Raw genomic sequence first — 17889 nt, 5'->3', positions numbered from 1 at the left:
ATGTAGATGAGAGGTTGATGGATGCAACAAACCACCGTGGCATGTGTATACCTATGTAAGAAACCTGTACGTTCTGCACATGTATCCCAAAACTTAAAGCATAATTAAAAAAAGAAAAGTATATTATCTGGATGCAAAAAAAAAAAAAAAAAAAAAAAAAAAAAAAAAACTCCAAATCTCTATGCTAGTGTAAATGAAAGGAGCCCTTTTTCATTTAGGAAAGAGAGCTTGTGTTGAAAACTAACTTAAAGATCCTAGGTAGACTATCTCAGTGTCACACAGCAAGTAAATGTTAAATCTTAAATTTGTATCTAGATTTTAAAATTCAAATCCTATGAAGTAATTATCAAGGAATATTGAGTTTTTATCAATTGGCATTAATCTGAAAAACACTTGAGGAAAAAAAGAGCTATTTTAAAATATTTAAAAAGCCATCCTAGGAAGCAGAGAAGATTGGCTCTGTATAACTCTAGGAACACAACTAAATCTTCTGTTTGAGATTTTTAAAATATATGCCTTAACTCATACAGAACTGCTTTATATCTTGTAATGTGCTATGTTTTCTCTCACTGGTGTGTCTTTACACATGCTCTTTTCTTGCTCTGCAGTTGCTTCCTTGGTATTACAAATGTTCTGCTCTGAATAATCGTTAATATTCTTCTAGTCTTGAGTCCACTTTCTCTTAAGAGACACTTTTATTCAGTATATGTGAATTTATGTGTTCAGACACAATAATAAAAGGGGGCATATATATATAATTAAACCATCTGACTAAACCATGGCATTTTACTTTTCAAATTTAATTTCTCATATAGCAACTTCATTATTCTCTCTTTATCTGAATTAATTTGTCTTTATGGCTTATAGTAATATAAATTATTTATTAATTATTTGTTTCACATGTAGAATAGAAGCTCAGTTAAAGTAGGGGCTCTAATTTATTCAACACACTATTTTCTTTTTTCTTTTTTTAATTTTTTTTATGTTTTCTTTTTATTTATTTATTTACTTATTTATTAATTATTATTATTATACTTTAAGTTCTAGGGTACATGTGCATAACGTGCAGGTTTGTTACATATGTATACTTGTGCCATGTTGCTGTGCTGCACCCATCAACTCGTCAGCACCCATCAACTCGTCATTTACATCAGGTATAACTCCCAATGCAATCCCTCCCCCCTTCCCCCTCCCCGTGTTAGGCCCCGGTGTGTGATGTTCCCCTTCCCGAGTCCAGGTGATCTCATTGTTCAGTTCCCACCTATGAGTGAGAACATGCGGTGTTTGGTTTTGTGTTCTTGTGATAGTTTGCTGAGAATGATGGTTTCCAGCTGCATCCATGTCCCTACAAAGGACACAAACTCATCCTTTTTTATGGCTGCATAGTATTCCATGGTGTATATGTGCCACATTTGCTTAATCCAGTCTGTCACTGATGGACATTTGGGTTGATTCCAAGTCTTTGCTATTGTGAATAGTGCTGCAATAAACATATGTGTGCATGTGTCTTTATAGCAGCCTGATTTATAATCCTTTGGGTATATACCCAGTAATGGGATGGCTGGGTCATATGGTATTTCTAGTTCTAGATCCTTGAGGAATTGCCATACTGTTTTCCATAATGGTTGAACTAGTTTACAATCCCACCAACAGTGTAAAAGTGTTCCTATCTCTCCACATCCTCTCCAGCACCTGTTGTTTCCTGACTTTTTAATGATCGCCATTCTAACTGGTGTGAGATGGTATCTCATTGTGGTTTTGATTTGCATTTCTCTGATGGCCAGTGATGATGAGCATTTTTTCATGTGTCTGTTGGCTGTATGAATGTCTTCTTTTGAGAAATGTCTGTTCATATCCTTTGCCCACTTTTTGATGGGGTTGTTTGTTTTTTTTCTTGTAAATTTGTTTGAGTTCTTTGTAGGTTCTGGATATTAGCCCTTTGTCAGATGAGTAGATTGCAAAAATGTTCTCCCATTCTGTAGGTTGCCTGTTCACTCTGATGGTAGTTTCTTTTGCTGTGCAGAAGCTCTTTAGTTTAATCAGATCCCATTTGTCAATTTTGGCTTTTGCTGCCGTTGTTTTTGGTGTTTTAGACATGAAGTCTTTGCCCATGCTTATGTCCTGAATGGTACTACCTAGGTTTTCCTCTAGGGTTTTTATGGTATTAGGTCTAACATTTAAGTCTCTAATCCATCTTGAATTAATTTTCGTATAAGGAGTAAGGAAAGGATTGAGTTTCAGGTTTCTACTTATGGCTAGTCAATTTTCCCAGCACCATTTATTAAATAGGGAATCCTTTCCCCATTTCTTGTTTTTGTCAGGTTTGTCAAAGATCAGATGGCTGTAGATGTGTGGTATTATTTCTGAGGACTCTGTTCTGTTCCATTGGTCTATATCTCTGTTTTGGTACCAGTACTATGCTGTTTTGGTTACTGTAGCCTTGTAGTATAGTTTGAAGTCAGGTAGCGTGATGCCTCCAGCTTTGTTCTTTTGACTTAGGATTGTCTTGGAGATGCGGGCTCTTTTTTGGTTCCATATGAACTTTAAAGCAGTTTTTTCCAATTCTGTGAAGAAACTCATTGGTAGCTTGATGGGGATGGCATTGAATCTATAAATAACCTTGGGCAGTATGGCCATTTTCATGATATTGATTCTTCCTATCTATGAGCATGGTATGTTCTTCCGTTTGTGTCCTCTTTTATTTCACTGAGCAGTGGTTTGTAGTTCTCCTTGAAGAGGTCCTTTACATCCCTTGTAAGTTGGATTCCTAGGTATTTTATTCTCTTTGAAGCAATTGTGAATGGAAGTTCATTCATGATTTGGCTCTCTGTTTGTCTGTTACTGGTATATACGAATGCTTGTGATTTTTGCACATTAATTTTGTATCCTGAGACTTTGCTGAAGTTGCTTATCAGCTTAAGGAGATTTTGGGCTGAGACAATGGGGTTTTCTAAATATACAATCATGTCATCTGCAAAGAGGGACATAATTTGACTTCTTCTTTTCCTAACTGAATACCCTTGATTTCTTTCTCTTGCCTGATTGCCCTAGCCAGAACTTCCAACACTATGTTGAATAGGAGTGGTGAGAGAGGGCATCCCTGTCTTGTGCTGGTTTTCAAAGGGAATTTTTCCAGTTTTTGCCCATTCAGTATGATATTGGCTGTGGGTTTGTCATAAATAGCTCTTATTATTTTGAGATACGTTCCATCAATACCGAATTTATTGAGCGTTTTTAGCATGAAGGGCTGTTGAATTTTGTCAAAAGCCTTTTCTGCATCTATTGAGATAATCATGTGGTTCTTGTCTTTGGTTCTGTTTATATGCTGGATTATGTTTATTGATTTGAGAATGTTGAACCAGCTTTGCATCCCAAGGATGAAGCCTACTTGATCATGGTGGATAAGCTTTTTGATGTGCTGCTGAATCCGGTTTGCCAGTATTTTATTGAGGACTTTTGTATCGATGTTCATCAGGGATATTGGTCTAAAATTCTCTTTTTTTGCTGTGTCTCTGCCAGGCTTTGGTATCAGGATGATGTTGGCCTCATAAAATGAGTTAGGGAGGATTCCCTCTTTTTCTATTGATTGGAATAGTTTCAGAAGGAATGGTACCAGCTCCTCCTTGTACCTCTGGTAGAATTCAGCTGTGAATCCATCCGGTCCTGGACTTTTTTTCATTGGTAGGCTACTAATTATTGCCTCAATTTCAGAGCCTGCTATTGGTCTATTCAGGGATTCAACTTCTTCCTGGTTTAGTCTTGGAAGAGTGTAAGTGTCCAGGAAATTATCCATTTCTTCTAGATTTTCTAAGTTTATTTGCGTAGAGGTGTTTATAGTATTCTCTGATGGTAGTTTGTATTTCTGTGGGGTCCATGGTGATATCCCCTTTATCATTTTTTATTGCGTCTATTTGATTCTTCTCTCTTTTCTTCTTTATTAGTCTTGCTAGCGGTCTGTCAATTTTGTTGATCTTTTCAAAAAACCAACTCCTGGATTCATTGATTTTTTGGAGGGTTTTTTGTGTCTCTATCTCCTTCAGTTCTGCTCTGATCTTAGTTATTTCTTGCCTTCTGCTAGCTTTTTAATGTGTTTGCTCTTGCTTCTCTAGTTCTTTTAATTGTGATGTTAGAGTGTCAATTTTAGATCTTTCCTGCTTTCTCTTGTGGGCATTTAGTGCTATAAATTTCCCTCTACACACTGCTTTAAATGTGTCCCAGATATTCTGGTATGTTGTATCTTTGTTCTCAACACACTATTTTCAAGGCCTACCACACTATCTGGTACAAAGGGATATTAAATTATATTTGCTAAATAAATAAACGCCAACTCTAGAATGATTGTATCTTTAATTCTTTTAAATTCTTTTAAAATAATTGTTTAAAAAATTTTTAATTTCTAAATTTTGTGGGTACATAGTACGTGCATACATTATGGGATGAAATATGTTAATACAGGCATACAATGTACAATAATAATATGCTAAATGGGGTATCCATAGCTTTTATCCTTTGTGTTATGGACAATCCAACTGTATTTTTAGTTATTTTTAAATGTACAATTAAATTATTACTGACTGTAGTCACCCTGTTGTACTATCAAATACTAAATCCTATTTATTCTTTCTAACAAATTTTATGCCCATTAACCATTCCCACTTCCCCCAATCCTTCAAATACTTGTTTAACATCACACTTGAATATATTTGTCAGAATTTTTTGGATCATTTCATGCTTTCTGTTAATGTAAACAATAAGACATGTTCTCTATTTAAAAAGATTGTAGTTTATATTTTAATGGAAATTACCAATATTTCTTTTTAATTATCTTTTAAAACTCATTTTAATAATACTTATCTTTAATGTTGTATTTAATTATTATACATAGCTTATCACAGTCAGTCATAAGATATTTCTATGTATATCTGTGTCTATCATTCATTTATTATCTATCTATTCTAACATATGTGTTTCTAACTACATTTGTAATTATATTTTGCTTTTATGATTCATTTTTCCAGGTAGTTATCTGTGTTTTCTCTACCTTTGTATCACTTATTTTTTCTATTAAAGTCAAACCCAAGTTCTACATTTTGGTCTCTTGCTATTTGTTTTCCACATTTCCACTAAATTATTTTTGGTCATTTAAAAATATTCTGAATTTTAATGTTTTTCGGTCTCATCACAGCTTTGATTTGCTGCAACATTAGATTTATGAATTTTTATAGATTTGACTTATCTTTCCATTATAAATTTATCAGTGTATATCTCTATAAAGCTTTGTTATTTTATCTTTCTTTTAAGCCTTTCTTATACCCTTGATTTATTTTACTTTTACTGCTATTGTCATAATTTGATTGCTTTTTTGCATGACTTTATATTTTACTTTATTTTGCTTTAAAATAGCAACTACATTTTTTTTTTTGTTTTTGAGACAGGGTCTCACTCTGTCCCCCGGGCTGGAGTGCAGTGGTTCAATCCTGGCTCACTGCAACCTCCGCCTCCTGGGTTCAAGCGATTCTCCTGCCTCAGCCTCCCGGGTAGCTGGGATTACAGGTGTGTGCCACCATGCCTGGCTAGTTTTTTTGCATTTTTAGTAGAGATGGGCTTTCACCATGTTGGCCAAGCTGTTCTTCAATTCCTGACCTCAGGTGATCTGCCCACCGTGGCCTCCCAAAGTCCTGGGATTACAGGTGTGAGCCATCGCACCCGGCCAAACAACTACATAATTTTAAAAATGGCATTGAAATTACTGATGATCTTTCAAACTCTCTTGTGGATTTGGGAATTTTCAGAAATAGATTTCTCATTGTGTGAGTGTTGCATATAAGCTTCTCATTTAAAATTTGTTTTACTGATAAATTTGATATTTTTATGAGGGAAAATTGTTGTCAGAAATAGAGTGAAATAGGCCATGTGTGGTGGCACACGCCTATAATCCCAGCAACCCAGGAGGCTGAGGCAGAGGAATCACTTGCTGGGAGGTGGAGATTGCAGTGAGCTGAGATCGCGCCACTGGACTCCACACTGGGTGACAGAGTGAGACTTGGTGTCAAACAAACAAAAAACCCAAAAATACCGAAATAGAATAAAAATGAAATAACAAAACATGATACTCCTAGAAAATACAAGCTCCATATAACAGAATTTGACTTTCATCAGGGACAGGTAGGCTTTACATTTTGAGCTGGTCTACTGAAGATTGATCTTTCCTTCCCTCCCTCCCTCCCTCCCTCCCTCCCTCCCTCCCTCCCTTCCTTCCTTCCTTCCTTTCTTCTTTCCTTACTTTCTTCCTTCATCCCTCCCTCCCTCCCTCCCTCCCTGCTTCCCTCCTTCCTTCCTTCCCTCCTTCCTTCCTCTTTCTTTCTTATTTTTTGAGTGTATTGAATGACAATTATTTTCCACATATTTTCTTTCTTCTCTTTTTTTATAGGTTTTATATTATGTTTTTCTTTTATATTTTAAACTTTGTTTTGTTACAGCCAAATCTCTAAAGGCAGAGTTTTGTATACATCTCCCGTTACCATTGTTTTGGGCGTGTGACATATTCCAGTATCCTCTCTTCTTCTGCACTAAAAGAATAAATTAAAAAACCAGAATTATCAACAGGGTGTATGACAGATATTTTCCCAAAAAATTTGTGTATGTGTGTATTATATCTATGAAAATCCAATAAATCACCACCACCACTCACCACACAACATACATTTCTTTTATACTTTAAGGCATACATCATAATATACTCAAACATCACTTTATTTCTAGTATCAGAACCTATTGAGGGAGAAAAAAATGGCTATTAACTAAAAACCAAACCAAAGCAAAAGAACTTATCCTCTGAATGTGGGGACAAAGAATGAAGTTTTGTAGTATCTTTCTTTTTTATTATACTTTAAGTTTTGGGATACATGTGCAGAACGTGCAGGTTTGTTACATAGGTATACACATGCCATGGTGATTTGCTGCACCCATCAACCCATCGTCTACATTAGGTATTTCTCCTAATGCTATCCCTCCAATATGATTGGTGTCCTTAGAAGAGGAGACAAGGACACACAGAGAAAACACATGTGAAGATGGAGGCAGAAATTATAGTGATGGAGCTACAAGCCAAGGAATGCCAAGAATTGTTTTCTAGTACAAAAAGCTAGAAAAGGGAAAAAAGGATGTTTCCCTAGAGCCTTCAGAAGCATGACCCTTTTGTCACCTTGATTTCAGATTGCTAGCCTTCAGAACTGTGAAAAAATAAATTTCTTGCAAACCAAAACCGTAATAAGACAACATCTCACACCAGTCAGAATGACTATTATTAAAAAGTCAAAAAATATAACTCTTAGATTTGGCTTCTTGATGCTATTTTCTAGATCTCATAGGCATGCTTCATTTCTGTTTATTCTCTTTTCTTTTGTCTCTTCTAACTGTGTATTTTCAAATAGCCTGTCTTCAACTTCATTAATTCTTTTTTAATTTTTAATTTTTGTTGATACATAGTAGGGATATGTAATTATGGAGTACATGAGGGTTGGTTTTTTTTTTTGGGGGGGTACGGAGTTTCACTCTTGTCACCGAGACTGGAGTGCAATGGCACGATCTCAGCTCACTGCAACCTCTGCCTCCTGGGTTCAAGTGATTCTCCTACCTAAGCCTGCCAAGTAGCTGGGACAACAGGTTCCCGCCACTGCCACCATGCCCAGCTAATTTGTGTAGTTTCAGTAGAGACGGCGTTTCACCATGCTGGCCAGGCTGATCTCTAGAAGGAAAGAGCAGAATGGTGGTTACCAGAGTCTAGGGTAGTTGGGGTTGGGAGTAGATGGATTGGATGGGTAGATGTTGGTCAAAAAGAAGGAATAAGTTCAAGAAATCTGTAGTATGACGCAGCAACTCCAGTTAATAACAATATGTTGTGTTCTTGAAAAGTGCTCAGAGAGTGTATGTAAAGTGTTCTCACTACAAAAAATAACTATGTGAGGTAATGAATATGTTAATTAACTAGATTTAGTCATCTCACAAGTATGTATACTTCAAAATGTAATGTTATATATAATAAATGCATATAATTTTATGTCAATTTAAAAAATAAAAAACAAAAATAAAAAGATATCTAATGGTTTTTAATAATATGCCTCATAAAAATAACTGGAGGGAAATTTAAGTAATTGAATGTGCTATAAAATTTATTTACCTAATTCCTAAATAACACATCATTCCTAACAGTAATCCTTTTCATGTGGAGCTTTGCCTATTAGTGTTTTTGGCCACAGAAAGAGAGTAAACAGACTGCTTTGTCCAATTTTCTCTACACTATTTTAAGTTATTAATAATCTCATTTGTACATCACACTAAAATCCTTATTGACGGCAAAATTGACAACCTTTCTGTGCTCTCGGGCAATTCCTCCCCTGTCTTTTTACCTATTTCTCTCTCTCTCTTTATAGAGTGATCTGTATGAATGATTTCAATTTCAGGAGGGGATTGAAGGTAGAATCATTGAATGACTATTTAGAGGTTTCACTTAGCATCTTGTGAATCAGACACAAAGAAAGTATCTGAAGTTTTAGGAAGGCATAGAGATAATATCAAAAGTAGTTTCAAACAAGTAGAAAACACCACCACCATTCCTGAGTTACAACGTTGTTTTTGAACAAATGATAAACATGGTTTGTCTTTTATAAAAACATGATTATGTGGAATATCAGAAAAATGTTAAGACATTTACTCTAGCCTTACTTAAAGAAATTTAACTGCTCTCTCCTCCTGCCGCCCAAGATGCCGAAAGGAAAGAAGGCCAAGGGAAAGAAGGTGGCTCTGGCCCCTGTTGTCGTGAAAAAGCAGGAGGCCAAGAAAGTGGTGAATCTCCTGTTTGAGAAAAGACCTAAGAATTTTGGCATTGGACAGGACATCCAGCCCAAAAGAGACCTCACCCGCTTTGTGAAATGGCCTCGCTATATCAGGTTGCAGCGGCAGAGAGCCATCCTCTATAAGCGGCTGAAAGTGCCTCCTGCTATTAACCAGTTCACCCAGGCCCTGGACCGCCAGACAGCTACTCAGCTGCTTAAGCTGGCCCACAAGTACAGACCAGAGACAAAGCAAGAGAAGAAGCAGAGGCTGTTGGCCCGGGCCCAGAAGAAAGCTGCTGGCAAAGGGGACGTCCCCATTAAGAGACCACTTGTCCTTCGAGCAGGAGTTAACACCATCACCACCTTGGTGGAGAACAACAAAGCTCAGCTGGTGGTGATTGCACACGACATGGATCCCATCGAGCTGGTTGTCTTCTTGCCTGCCCTGTGTTGTAAAATGGGGGTCTCTTACTGCATTATCAAAGGGAAGGCCAGACTGGGCTGTCTAGTCCACAGGAAGACCTGCACCACTGTCGCCTTCACACAGGTGAACTCTGAAGACAAAAGCGCTTTGGCTAAGCTGGTGGAAGCTATCAGGACCAATTCCAACGACAGATACGATGAGATCCGCCGTCACTGGGGCGGCAATGTCCTGGGTCCCAAGTCGGTGGCTTGTATCGCCAAGCTCCAAAAGGCAAAGGCTAAAGAACTTGCCACTAAACTGGGTTAAATGTACACTGCTGAGTTTTCTGTACATAAAAATAATTAAAATACAAATTTTCCTTCAAAAAAAAAGAAATTTAACTAAGTACAAGCATCTGTACTTGATTAAATTCAAATTAAAATCAAGACAGGAATGTCATGCAAGATAAAAATTACTGGTGTCCTATTTTTCTACCCTAATTATCTATTAATTTAATTTACCTTTCCTTCTGAGTGTGTGTGTGTGTGTGTGTATATATATACACACACCAAACAGTAAAGCATTTACTAAAATTGTCTGATTGTATGATTTTACTTAGATTTTATGATCACTTTTGTGATTAATGATTATAACATTTTTATTTATCAATAACTATCTGTTATTTTGATCCCAAGAGAATCAGTGATTTATGAATGATTATTACTCTGTTGAGAGCATTTTTAATATCTAAGACTTCAGTAATGTTCCAAGAGAATATGAATTAATGAAGTGCCAAATTACAGTAATATTGACATTTTCATTCTTAACAACCATTTGTTTGCTAGAATCAATTTCCAAGATGATTTTTTACCAATGAAATTTAATAATTATTTATGATTTCTATAACTTCAAAACAATAGTGACAATAATTGCCATGTAATTTAAAAATGGTTATGACCCAGACATATTTTCTATAAGCATTATACAAATGTAATTTTTCACATTGTGGAAAGTATTTTTTGAAATAGTACAGTATGAACATTAAATACAAGTATAAACTGTTAATAAAAAACCTCTAAATGCCTGACCTATTTTATGTATAAAATATTTACATAAAAATAAATAATAAATAATAGTGAATAATATTTCACCTTACAGCATGATACTACTACTGTAGGAAAGATTCATAGTGATTTTCATGGGTTTACATTTATTGAACATTGGAATCAACTTCTTCAGAAAAATTTTTGTTGATTAAGAAAATCTACTTTCCCTGACCCTCTAATTTTCCAGTTTCTCTCTTCTTTCCCTCTCTTTCCCTCTATCTCTCTTTATCTATCTATCATGTAGATTATATATGTACATACACTTCATCTTAACTTAGTTAACGTTTGTATGTTGTTTCCACACTCCTGATTTTCCCTTTTGCATTTCTGCTTACTTGTTGTAGTCTTAATAAAAGCAAACTTTCAATGTCTCTCTTTTTTTTTTTTTTTTGAGACGGAGTCTCGCTCTGTCGCCCAGGCTCACTGCAAGCTCCGCCTCCGGGGTTCATGCCATTCTCCTGCCTGGGCCTCCAGAGTAGCTGGGACTACAGGCACCTGCCACCAGGTCCGGCAATTTTTTATTTATTTTTATTTATTTTATTTTTTATTTTTAGTAGAGACTGGGTTTCGCTGTGTTAGCTAGGATGGTTAGGATGGTCTCGATCTCCTGACCTCGTGATCCACCTGCCTCCGCCTCCCAAAGTGCTGGGATTACAGGTGTGAGCCAACGCACCCAACCCACAATGTCTCATTTCTTTACAAATTGCCACAATAAAGAATTCATAATCAAATAATTATGTAATCATTATCATGTAATTTTCATTTTGTGATGATATTAGAATCTGTTTGAAAAAAAAAAGTATGCCATTCCATAAAACACAATGGTAAGAAATAGACAAGTGCTGAAGGACGCTCACATCTATAAAAAAAAGTATTTGTTACAGACTTAGAAAACCTGTAGAGCTCTTTACATTCACCTGTATATCAGATGAAGCTGAAAACCAAGGAACCAAACTAAAATCCATTTATCCTGTGTCTAGTCAGATTCACAGCTACTATTCCAAGACAACCAATTTTCTCTTCTTGTTTTAGAAATTTCAAAATAACTTTTTAATTTTGTTTTATTTTATCGAGATAGAGTCTCGCTCTGTCGCCCAGGCTGGAGTGCAGAGGTGCGATCTTGGCTCACTGTAGCCTCCACCTCCTGTGCTCAAGCGATCCTCCCACCTCAGCCTCTTAAGTAGCTGGGACTACAGGTGCATGCCAGCATGCCCAGCTAATTTTTGTATTTTTTGTAGAGTTGGGGTTTTACCATGTTGCTCAGACTTGTCTGGAACTCTTGTACTCTAGTAATTTGCCTGCCTCGGCCTCCCGAAGTGCTGGAATTACAGGCATCTTTTTTTATTATTATTTTAAAATAGAGATAGGGTCTTGCTATGTTGTCCAGGCTGGTCTCAAACTTCTAGCCTCAAGTGATCCACCAGCCTCAGCCTCTCAAAGTGCTGGGATTACAGGCGTGAGCCACCATGTTTGGACAATTTTTATTTATTTATTTTTTTGAGACAGGATCTCACTCTGTTGTCCAGGGTGGAGTGCAGTAGCATGATAAGAGCTCACTGCAGCCTCAACCTCCAAGGTCGAAGCAATTCCCGCACCTCATCTTCTTGAGTAGCTGGGACCACAGATGTGTGCCACCATGCTTACCTAATTTTTAAATTTTTTTGTGTGCAGACAGGCTCTCACTATGTTGCCAAGGCTGGTCTTAAACTTCTGGGCTCAAGCAATCCTCCCAGCTTAGCCTCCCAAAGTGCTGAGATTTCAGGCATGAGCCACCACACCCAGCCAAGATTGCATTTTTGATTTGGTTCTCAGTTTGAATGTTACTGGTGTATAGAAATGCTACTGACTTTTCTATGTTGATTTTATATCCTGAAATTTTACTCAAGTCATTTATCAGGTCTAGGAGTCTTTTTGAGGAATCTTTAAAGTTTTCTAGGTACAGAATTATATTTTCAGTAAACAGAGATCATTTGACTTCCTCTTTTCCTATTTGGATGCCTTTCATTTCTCTCTCTTGCCTGATTGCTCTGGCTAGGGCTTCCAGTATTATGTTGAATAGGAGTGCTGAGAGGGGACATCCTTGTCTTATTCCAGTTCTTAGGGGGAATGCATACAACTTTTGCTGGTTTAGTATGATATTGGCTGTGGGTCTGTCATAGATGGCTGTTATTGTTTTGGGCTATGTTCCTTCAATGAGTAGTTTGTTGAGTGTTTTTGTCATGAAGAGATGTTGGATTTATTGACTACTTTTTCTGTGTCTATTGAGATGATCATATGGTTTTTATTTTTAATTCTGTTTAAGATTCTGTTTAAGTGGTGAATCACATTTATTGATTTGTGTATGTTGAACCATCCTTGCATCCAGTTATAAAGCCCACTTAATTGTGATGAATTATCTTTTTGATGTGCTGCTGGATTTGACAACCAGTTTTCTTAATGACACATGGGAGTTGAGGGACTCATTAACTATAGGAACTGGGCTTGAACACATTTTTTACAGTTCTCAAATACCTCTAAAAGTCATTTTCTTGGGTATAGGTGAAGGGAGTGAAACCTTCTGTGAAAGAGACAATGGAAAGATAAAGAAAATATTATAGGTTTACTAATAAAGGAAAAACCAAGACATTAATAATTCACATGTCATCATTTGCCAAATACCTTATAAAAAGGCAGTATCACACCATAGTAGACCTTACTTTGTCATTTTCTTCATATCAGTAGAAAGGCAATTTTGTATCAATTTAAGGAATCTGAACACAAATATGACTTGCCTTTATAGACCATGGTTTTTCGTTTAAAATATTGGCAGAAACAGAAAAGTTCTCTGTTAAGTAACCTATTTTTAAGGAACAATCACCAAAGAAAAATAGAACATAAATAATATCAACTCTTTGATTACGCTTTGCTGTTTTTTCTAGGAAAGCTAAGACAAAAAATAATACAATCTTAATTCAAACAACAGAGATAATATCTGCACGTTTGTCTTACACTTCTATTTAATGTTTACACACATTTTAACTACATTTCATTGACAAATACAAGGAAACATTTTAATCATGCTTTTAGTTTTATAACATGTTTTTCCTGGTTACACTGAAGAAAAAATTTTAGATATATTAATTAAGATACATAGTTTATATATTTCACATAAAATTAATTTCATAGTTGAATATGGTTTTTAGTAAGTTTTAAATTTATAGCTCTCTCTTTTATGAATGAATTCATAATCTATTTTGCCTTTATATAATAAACAATAGTGATTATTAATTTACCTAAAATTTAGTTACATAGGTGAGAGACCAAACACTTTCTATACAGTTTAAAAGAGTTAAATCTTGGCTTTTAGGCCAATTACATAAAGAAGTGTTGATGATATGTAACTACGTCTAACCAAAAGAGTGAAATAAGGTGTTTAGAAAGAGTTTATATAGAGAAGGGTAGAGAGTTTTTCATTCAGCTTTGCCTTTAGGTGTACATTTTTTACATAATCACATTCATTTATTTAAAGAAAAGATCATCTTCTGGACCAAGCTATTTAAGGCTTGCTTAACTTGCTGATTTCTCAGTGTGTATATGAAGGGATTCAAGAGAGGAGCCACTGAGGTATTGAGCACAGCTACTCCTTTGCTGAAAGTCACCCTTTCTCTGGCAGAAGTCTTAATGTACATGAAGATGCAGCTACCGTAAGAGATGGAGACAACTATCGTATGCGAGGAGCAAGTGGAAAAGGCTTTTTTCCTTTGACTCATAGAAGGAATTTTCAGAATTGTCCAGATGATGTTTGTGTAGGAGAGAATAACTAATGTCAAGGTGACCATCAATGTTACCACAGCTAAAAAAAATGCCATGAATTCTAGAAAGTGAGTGTTTGTGCAAGAAAGCTGCAGCATTGGAGAGGAGTCACAGATAAAATGATCAATTACATTGGAGGCACAGAAATCCAACTGCAGCAGAAGCATTACTGGTGGAAAGATTATCAGAAACCCTGCAAGCCAGGAGCTAAAGACAAGAAGGATACAAACTCTGGTGTTCATGATGGTTGTGTAACGAAGAGGTTTGCAGATGTCCATGCAGCGGTCATAGGACATGGCAGCCAGAAGGTAAAATTCTGTCACCCCCAAGAAGATGAAAAAAAATAGCTGAGCCACACACCCATTATAAGAAATGGTTCTGTCTCCTGTCACCACGGTGACAAGGAATCTGGGAATGCAGACAGACGTGAATGAAATTTCCAGGAATGAGAAGTTCTGAAGGAAGAAATACATGGGAGTCTGCAGATGGGGATCTGAAAGTGTGAGGGTGATAATGATCAGGTTCCCAGTCACACTTAACATGTAGGTAACAAGAAGAAATATGAAAAGTACAACCTGCCACTGTGGGTCACTTGTCAATCTAAGAAGAATAAAGTCTGTTACTGCTGTGGAATTTCTCATTATTTTTTTCTTTAGAAAAGTATTCTGTATTTTAGCTGTAAAATAGGTGAAGAAACCAGAAAGCTATGACACCAGTAAAGAAAATTAGTATTTTTTTTCTGTCTGGCTTTTTCTATTTACCATAATGCCTTCCAGGTTCATCCATGATGTCACAAATGGCAGTGTGGCAGTATCTCCTTCTTTTATGAGACTGGATAACATTCCATTGTATCTAGTTATCCACCTATGCATCTCTCTATTTAATACATATGTATATATTCAATGTCTTCAAAGGGTTTAAACTTGTAGCTATGTATGATAAATAAATCTAGAGAGCTAATGTACAGCACAAAGGCTACAGTTAATAATGTATTGTATAAGATAACTATGGGATGTGATGGATAGAATAATTTTGCTTGGACGTAGTAATCCTTTGTCTGTATATACACATATAGAAAGACTATGTTATATACCTTACGTATACACAATGAAATTAACTGTAGGCTGGGTGCAGTGGCTCATGCCTGTAATCCCAGTGCTTTGGGAGGCTAAGGCAGATGGATCACCTGAAGTCAGGAGTTTGAGACCAGCCTGGCCAACATAATGAAACTTTGTCTCTACTAAAAATACAAAAGATTAGCAGAGTGTGGTGGCAGGGGCCTTTAATCCCAGCTTCTCGGGAGGTTGAGGCAGGAGAATTGCTTGAACCAGGGAGGTAGAGGTTGCAGTGAGCTGAGATTGCACCATGGCACTCCAGCCTGGGCAATAAGAGTGAAATTCCACCTCAAAAAAAAAAATAATAATAATAAATAAAAAAGGAAAAGAAACTAAATGTAAAAAAAAATTAACTTTAGGCCGGATGCAATGGCTCATGCCTGTAATCCCAGCACTTTGGGAGACTGAGGCAGATGGATCACCTGAGGTCAGGAGTCCGAGAACAGCCTGGCCAATATGGTAAAACCTCATCTTTACTAAAAATACAAAAAAATTACCTGGGTATGGTGACGCACGCCTGTAGTCTCAGCTACTCTAGAGGCTGAGGCAGGAGAATTGCTTGAACCCAGGAGGTGGAGGTTGCAGTGAGCCGAGATTGTGCCATTGCACTCCAGCCTGGGCAATAGAGGGAGACTCTGTCTCAAAACACACACACACACACACACACACATCTTTTAAAAAAACCTCATTGTTGCTTTTTGCTTTTAGAGAAAAATGGTTTTGCAGTACATAGATACCAAATACATTTTAAAAACTCTGTTGTTACCTTATAAATCAATTATTTCTATATTTCCTTCATTATATTTTTACATATTTCAGAATAAATCTCTGTCTTCTAAATGTTTCAGTATATTCCGTGAAAACAAGAAAAAAGAAACTAAAACTTCTAAGATTAAGACTTTTTCAAATGAAGCTCATGAGAATTCATAGCCAGCTTACTAATGAAAATTTTTTATTGTTATTTTTCTCTTTATCTGTTCCGTTCTTTTGAATGAGGGTGGAGAAAGAGACGCTTATTCAAAAGAAAAGAAAAAAAGAAAGCATCTCTTTCTCCACCCTCATTCAAATTTTTATAATCCACTTTTTATAATTGACTCAATTGTCTTTACTCAGAGAAATTTATCAGAGAAATGTCCCTGATAATGGTATATAGAAGTGTTTAGTGGACAGAAGAGTATCATATTCTTTACATTATCTTTTCTTTATATATTTCATTTAAATTGTGTGGTTTAATTTGACTTATATGTAATGTGAATAACTGAATTTATATAAAACATAAATATAAGCCATTAAAGCAAAAATTATATTCCTGAAAAAACATACTTACTTTTATGGTAAATATGAATGGTTTAGTGTATCTTATTTCAAAAGGTTTATTCATTGCTGAAACATAAATGCTGTTGGATTTTTCAAGAGCTTTTGCAATCTATTTTTCCCCTATCATCTTGTATTTGTAAAAAAATATCCAAAATATTGATAATAAAGAACAATTTCAAGAGCTTCTCTGTAACGTTTACAAGAAGGGCATACATAAATACATTTTTATACATCAACCCAAATTTCACCAAGGATCTGAGGTCTTAGGATATCCTACCTATTGCCACTTTAAAAAGTATTATCTTGCTATAAATTTTAGTTGAAATGAAGGCTAATATAGTGTCTTTCCAAGCTTGAAAGGTAAGAAGAAATGATCTTCTGTGCAGAAGCAATGTTATTCAAGCTAGTCATGATTTATCTGCTCTGTTTACGATGGACTCAGGGGGATTAGTTAAATGAATAAATAAAAGGTACCATGAAGATTGGTGTTCTCATGACACCAATCACTAAATAATAGTCCAAATTGGTATACAATGTAGAATAAAATATTTAGGTGATACAGAAGCCTGAAATTAGAACAGAAATGTATATAGAAAAATTTACTTTTTTATAATAATCCAAAACTGCAGTAATAGAAGAAAATAAATAATGAAGTAAAAAAGATCCGTAGTCTTTAAATGGTCAACTACTAAATTGTTAGTGAGTTGATTCTCTATTTTAGGGAAATGTTAAGAATTCATTCTGATGTTCTAGAACAGGCCAGTGGTCTCCATTATTCCACATCATAAAAGATGTCAGACTTGTGTTTAAGGTTTTAAATTTTTCCATTGACTGATAGCATGGAAAACCAGATTGTGATTATAATCACTACCATTTATTCGTTCAATATTTACCTTTTAAGGCTTTTAAAGTGTTGGGCTCAGCCTTAGGTTGTGAGAATGCAGAGATGATAAAGAGCTCTTTGCACAATTTTTACTTCCTGCAGAAAAGTGTGAAAATTCTACATTTTTTGGTAAGTATAAAATAAGGTTGCATCTTCATTAAAAAACACTTAAAGACTTCAAATGTCCATGTCCCCACATAGGAATGTAGTCTCCTTTAACGTCCTTGGGTAACTTACGAATTTCCTGGGGGTGCTAACTTCATGCATCCTCACAGGTCCTTTGAGTTCTTCCTGCTGTGCTCCTTGTCCAGGAGTCTGTCCTGGCAGAGGATATCTTGAACCTGTTCCCACAGGAGCTGCTGCTTCCAGTTTTACCCGTTGCCTCTGTTTCAGGGGATAGGTCACTGCTGCTTCCCCTGGATTTTCATATCTCAAGAAA

General features: G+C 36.0%; 1 protein-coding gene and 1 pseudogene across 2 annotated transcripts; one reads left to right on the top strand and one right to left on the bottom strand.

Annotated features, from left to right (window-relative positions):
• Positions 1-8763: 8763 nt before the first annotated feature.
• On the top strand, positions 8764-9568 carry LOC112634919 (annotated as a pseudogene). The gene has a single exon (XR_003121848.1). The product of XR_003121848.1 is annotated as a 60S ribosomal protein L7a pseudogene (transcript).
• A 4269-nt stretch (positions 9569-13837) lies between these two features.
• Positions 13838-14776, bottom strand: LOC112635311 (olfactory receptor 6C75). Its single transcript, XM_025403403.1, has one exon. It carries the CDS (start codon positions 14774-14776, stop codon positions 13838-13840), a length of 939 nt encoding a protein of 312 aa, XP_025259188.1.
• Between the last annotated feature and the right edge of the window lie 3113 nt (positions 14777-17889).

This window comes from Theropithecus gelada, chromosome 11, assembly GCF_003255815.1.
Source record: "Theropithecus gelada isolate Dixy chromosome 11, Tgel_1.0, whole genome shotgun sequence".
NCBI classification, from domain to species: domain Eukaryota; kingdom Metazoa; phylum Chordata; class Mammalia; order Primates; family Cercopithecidae; genus Theropithecus; species Theropithecus gelada.
The sequence above is the reverse complement of the archived record's forward strand: the minus strand, read 5'-3'. Positions and strand labels throughout refer to the sequence as shown.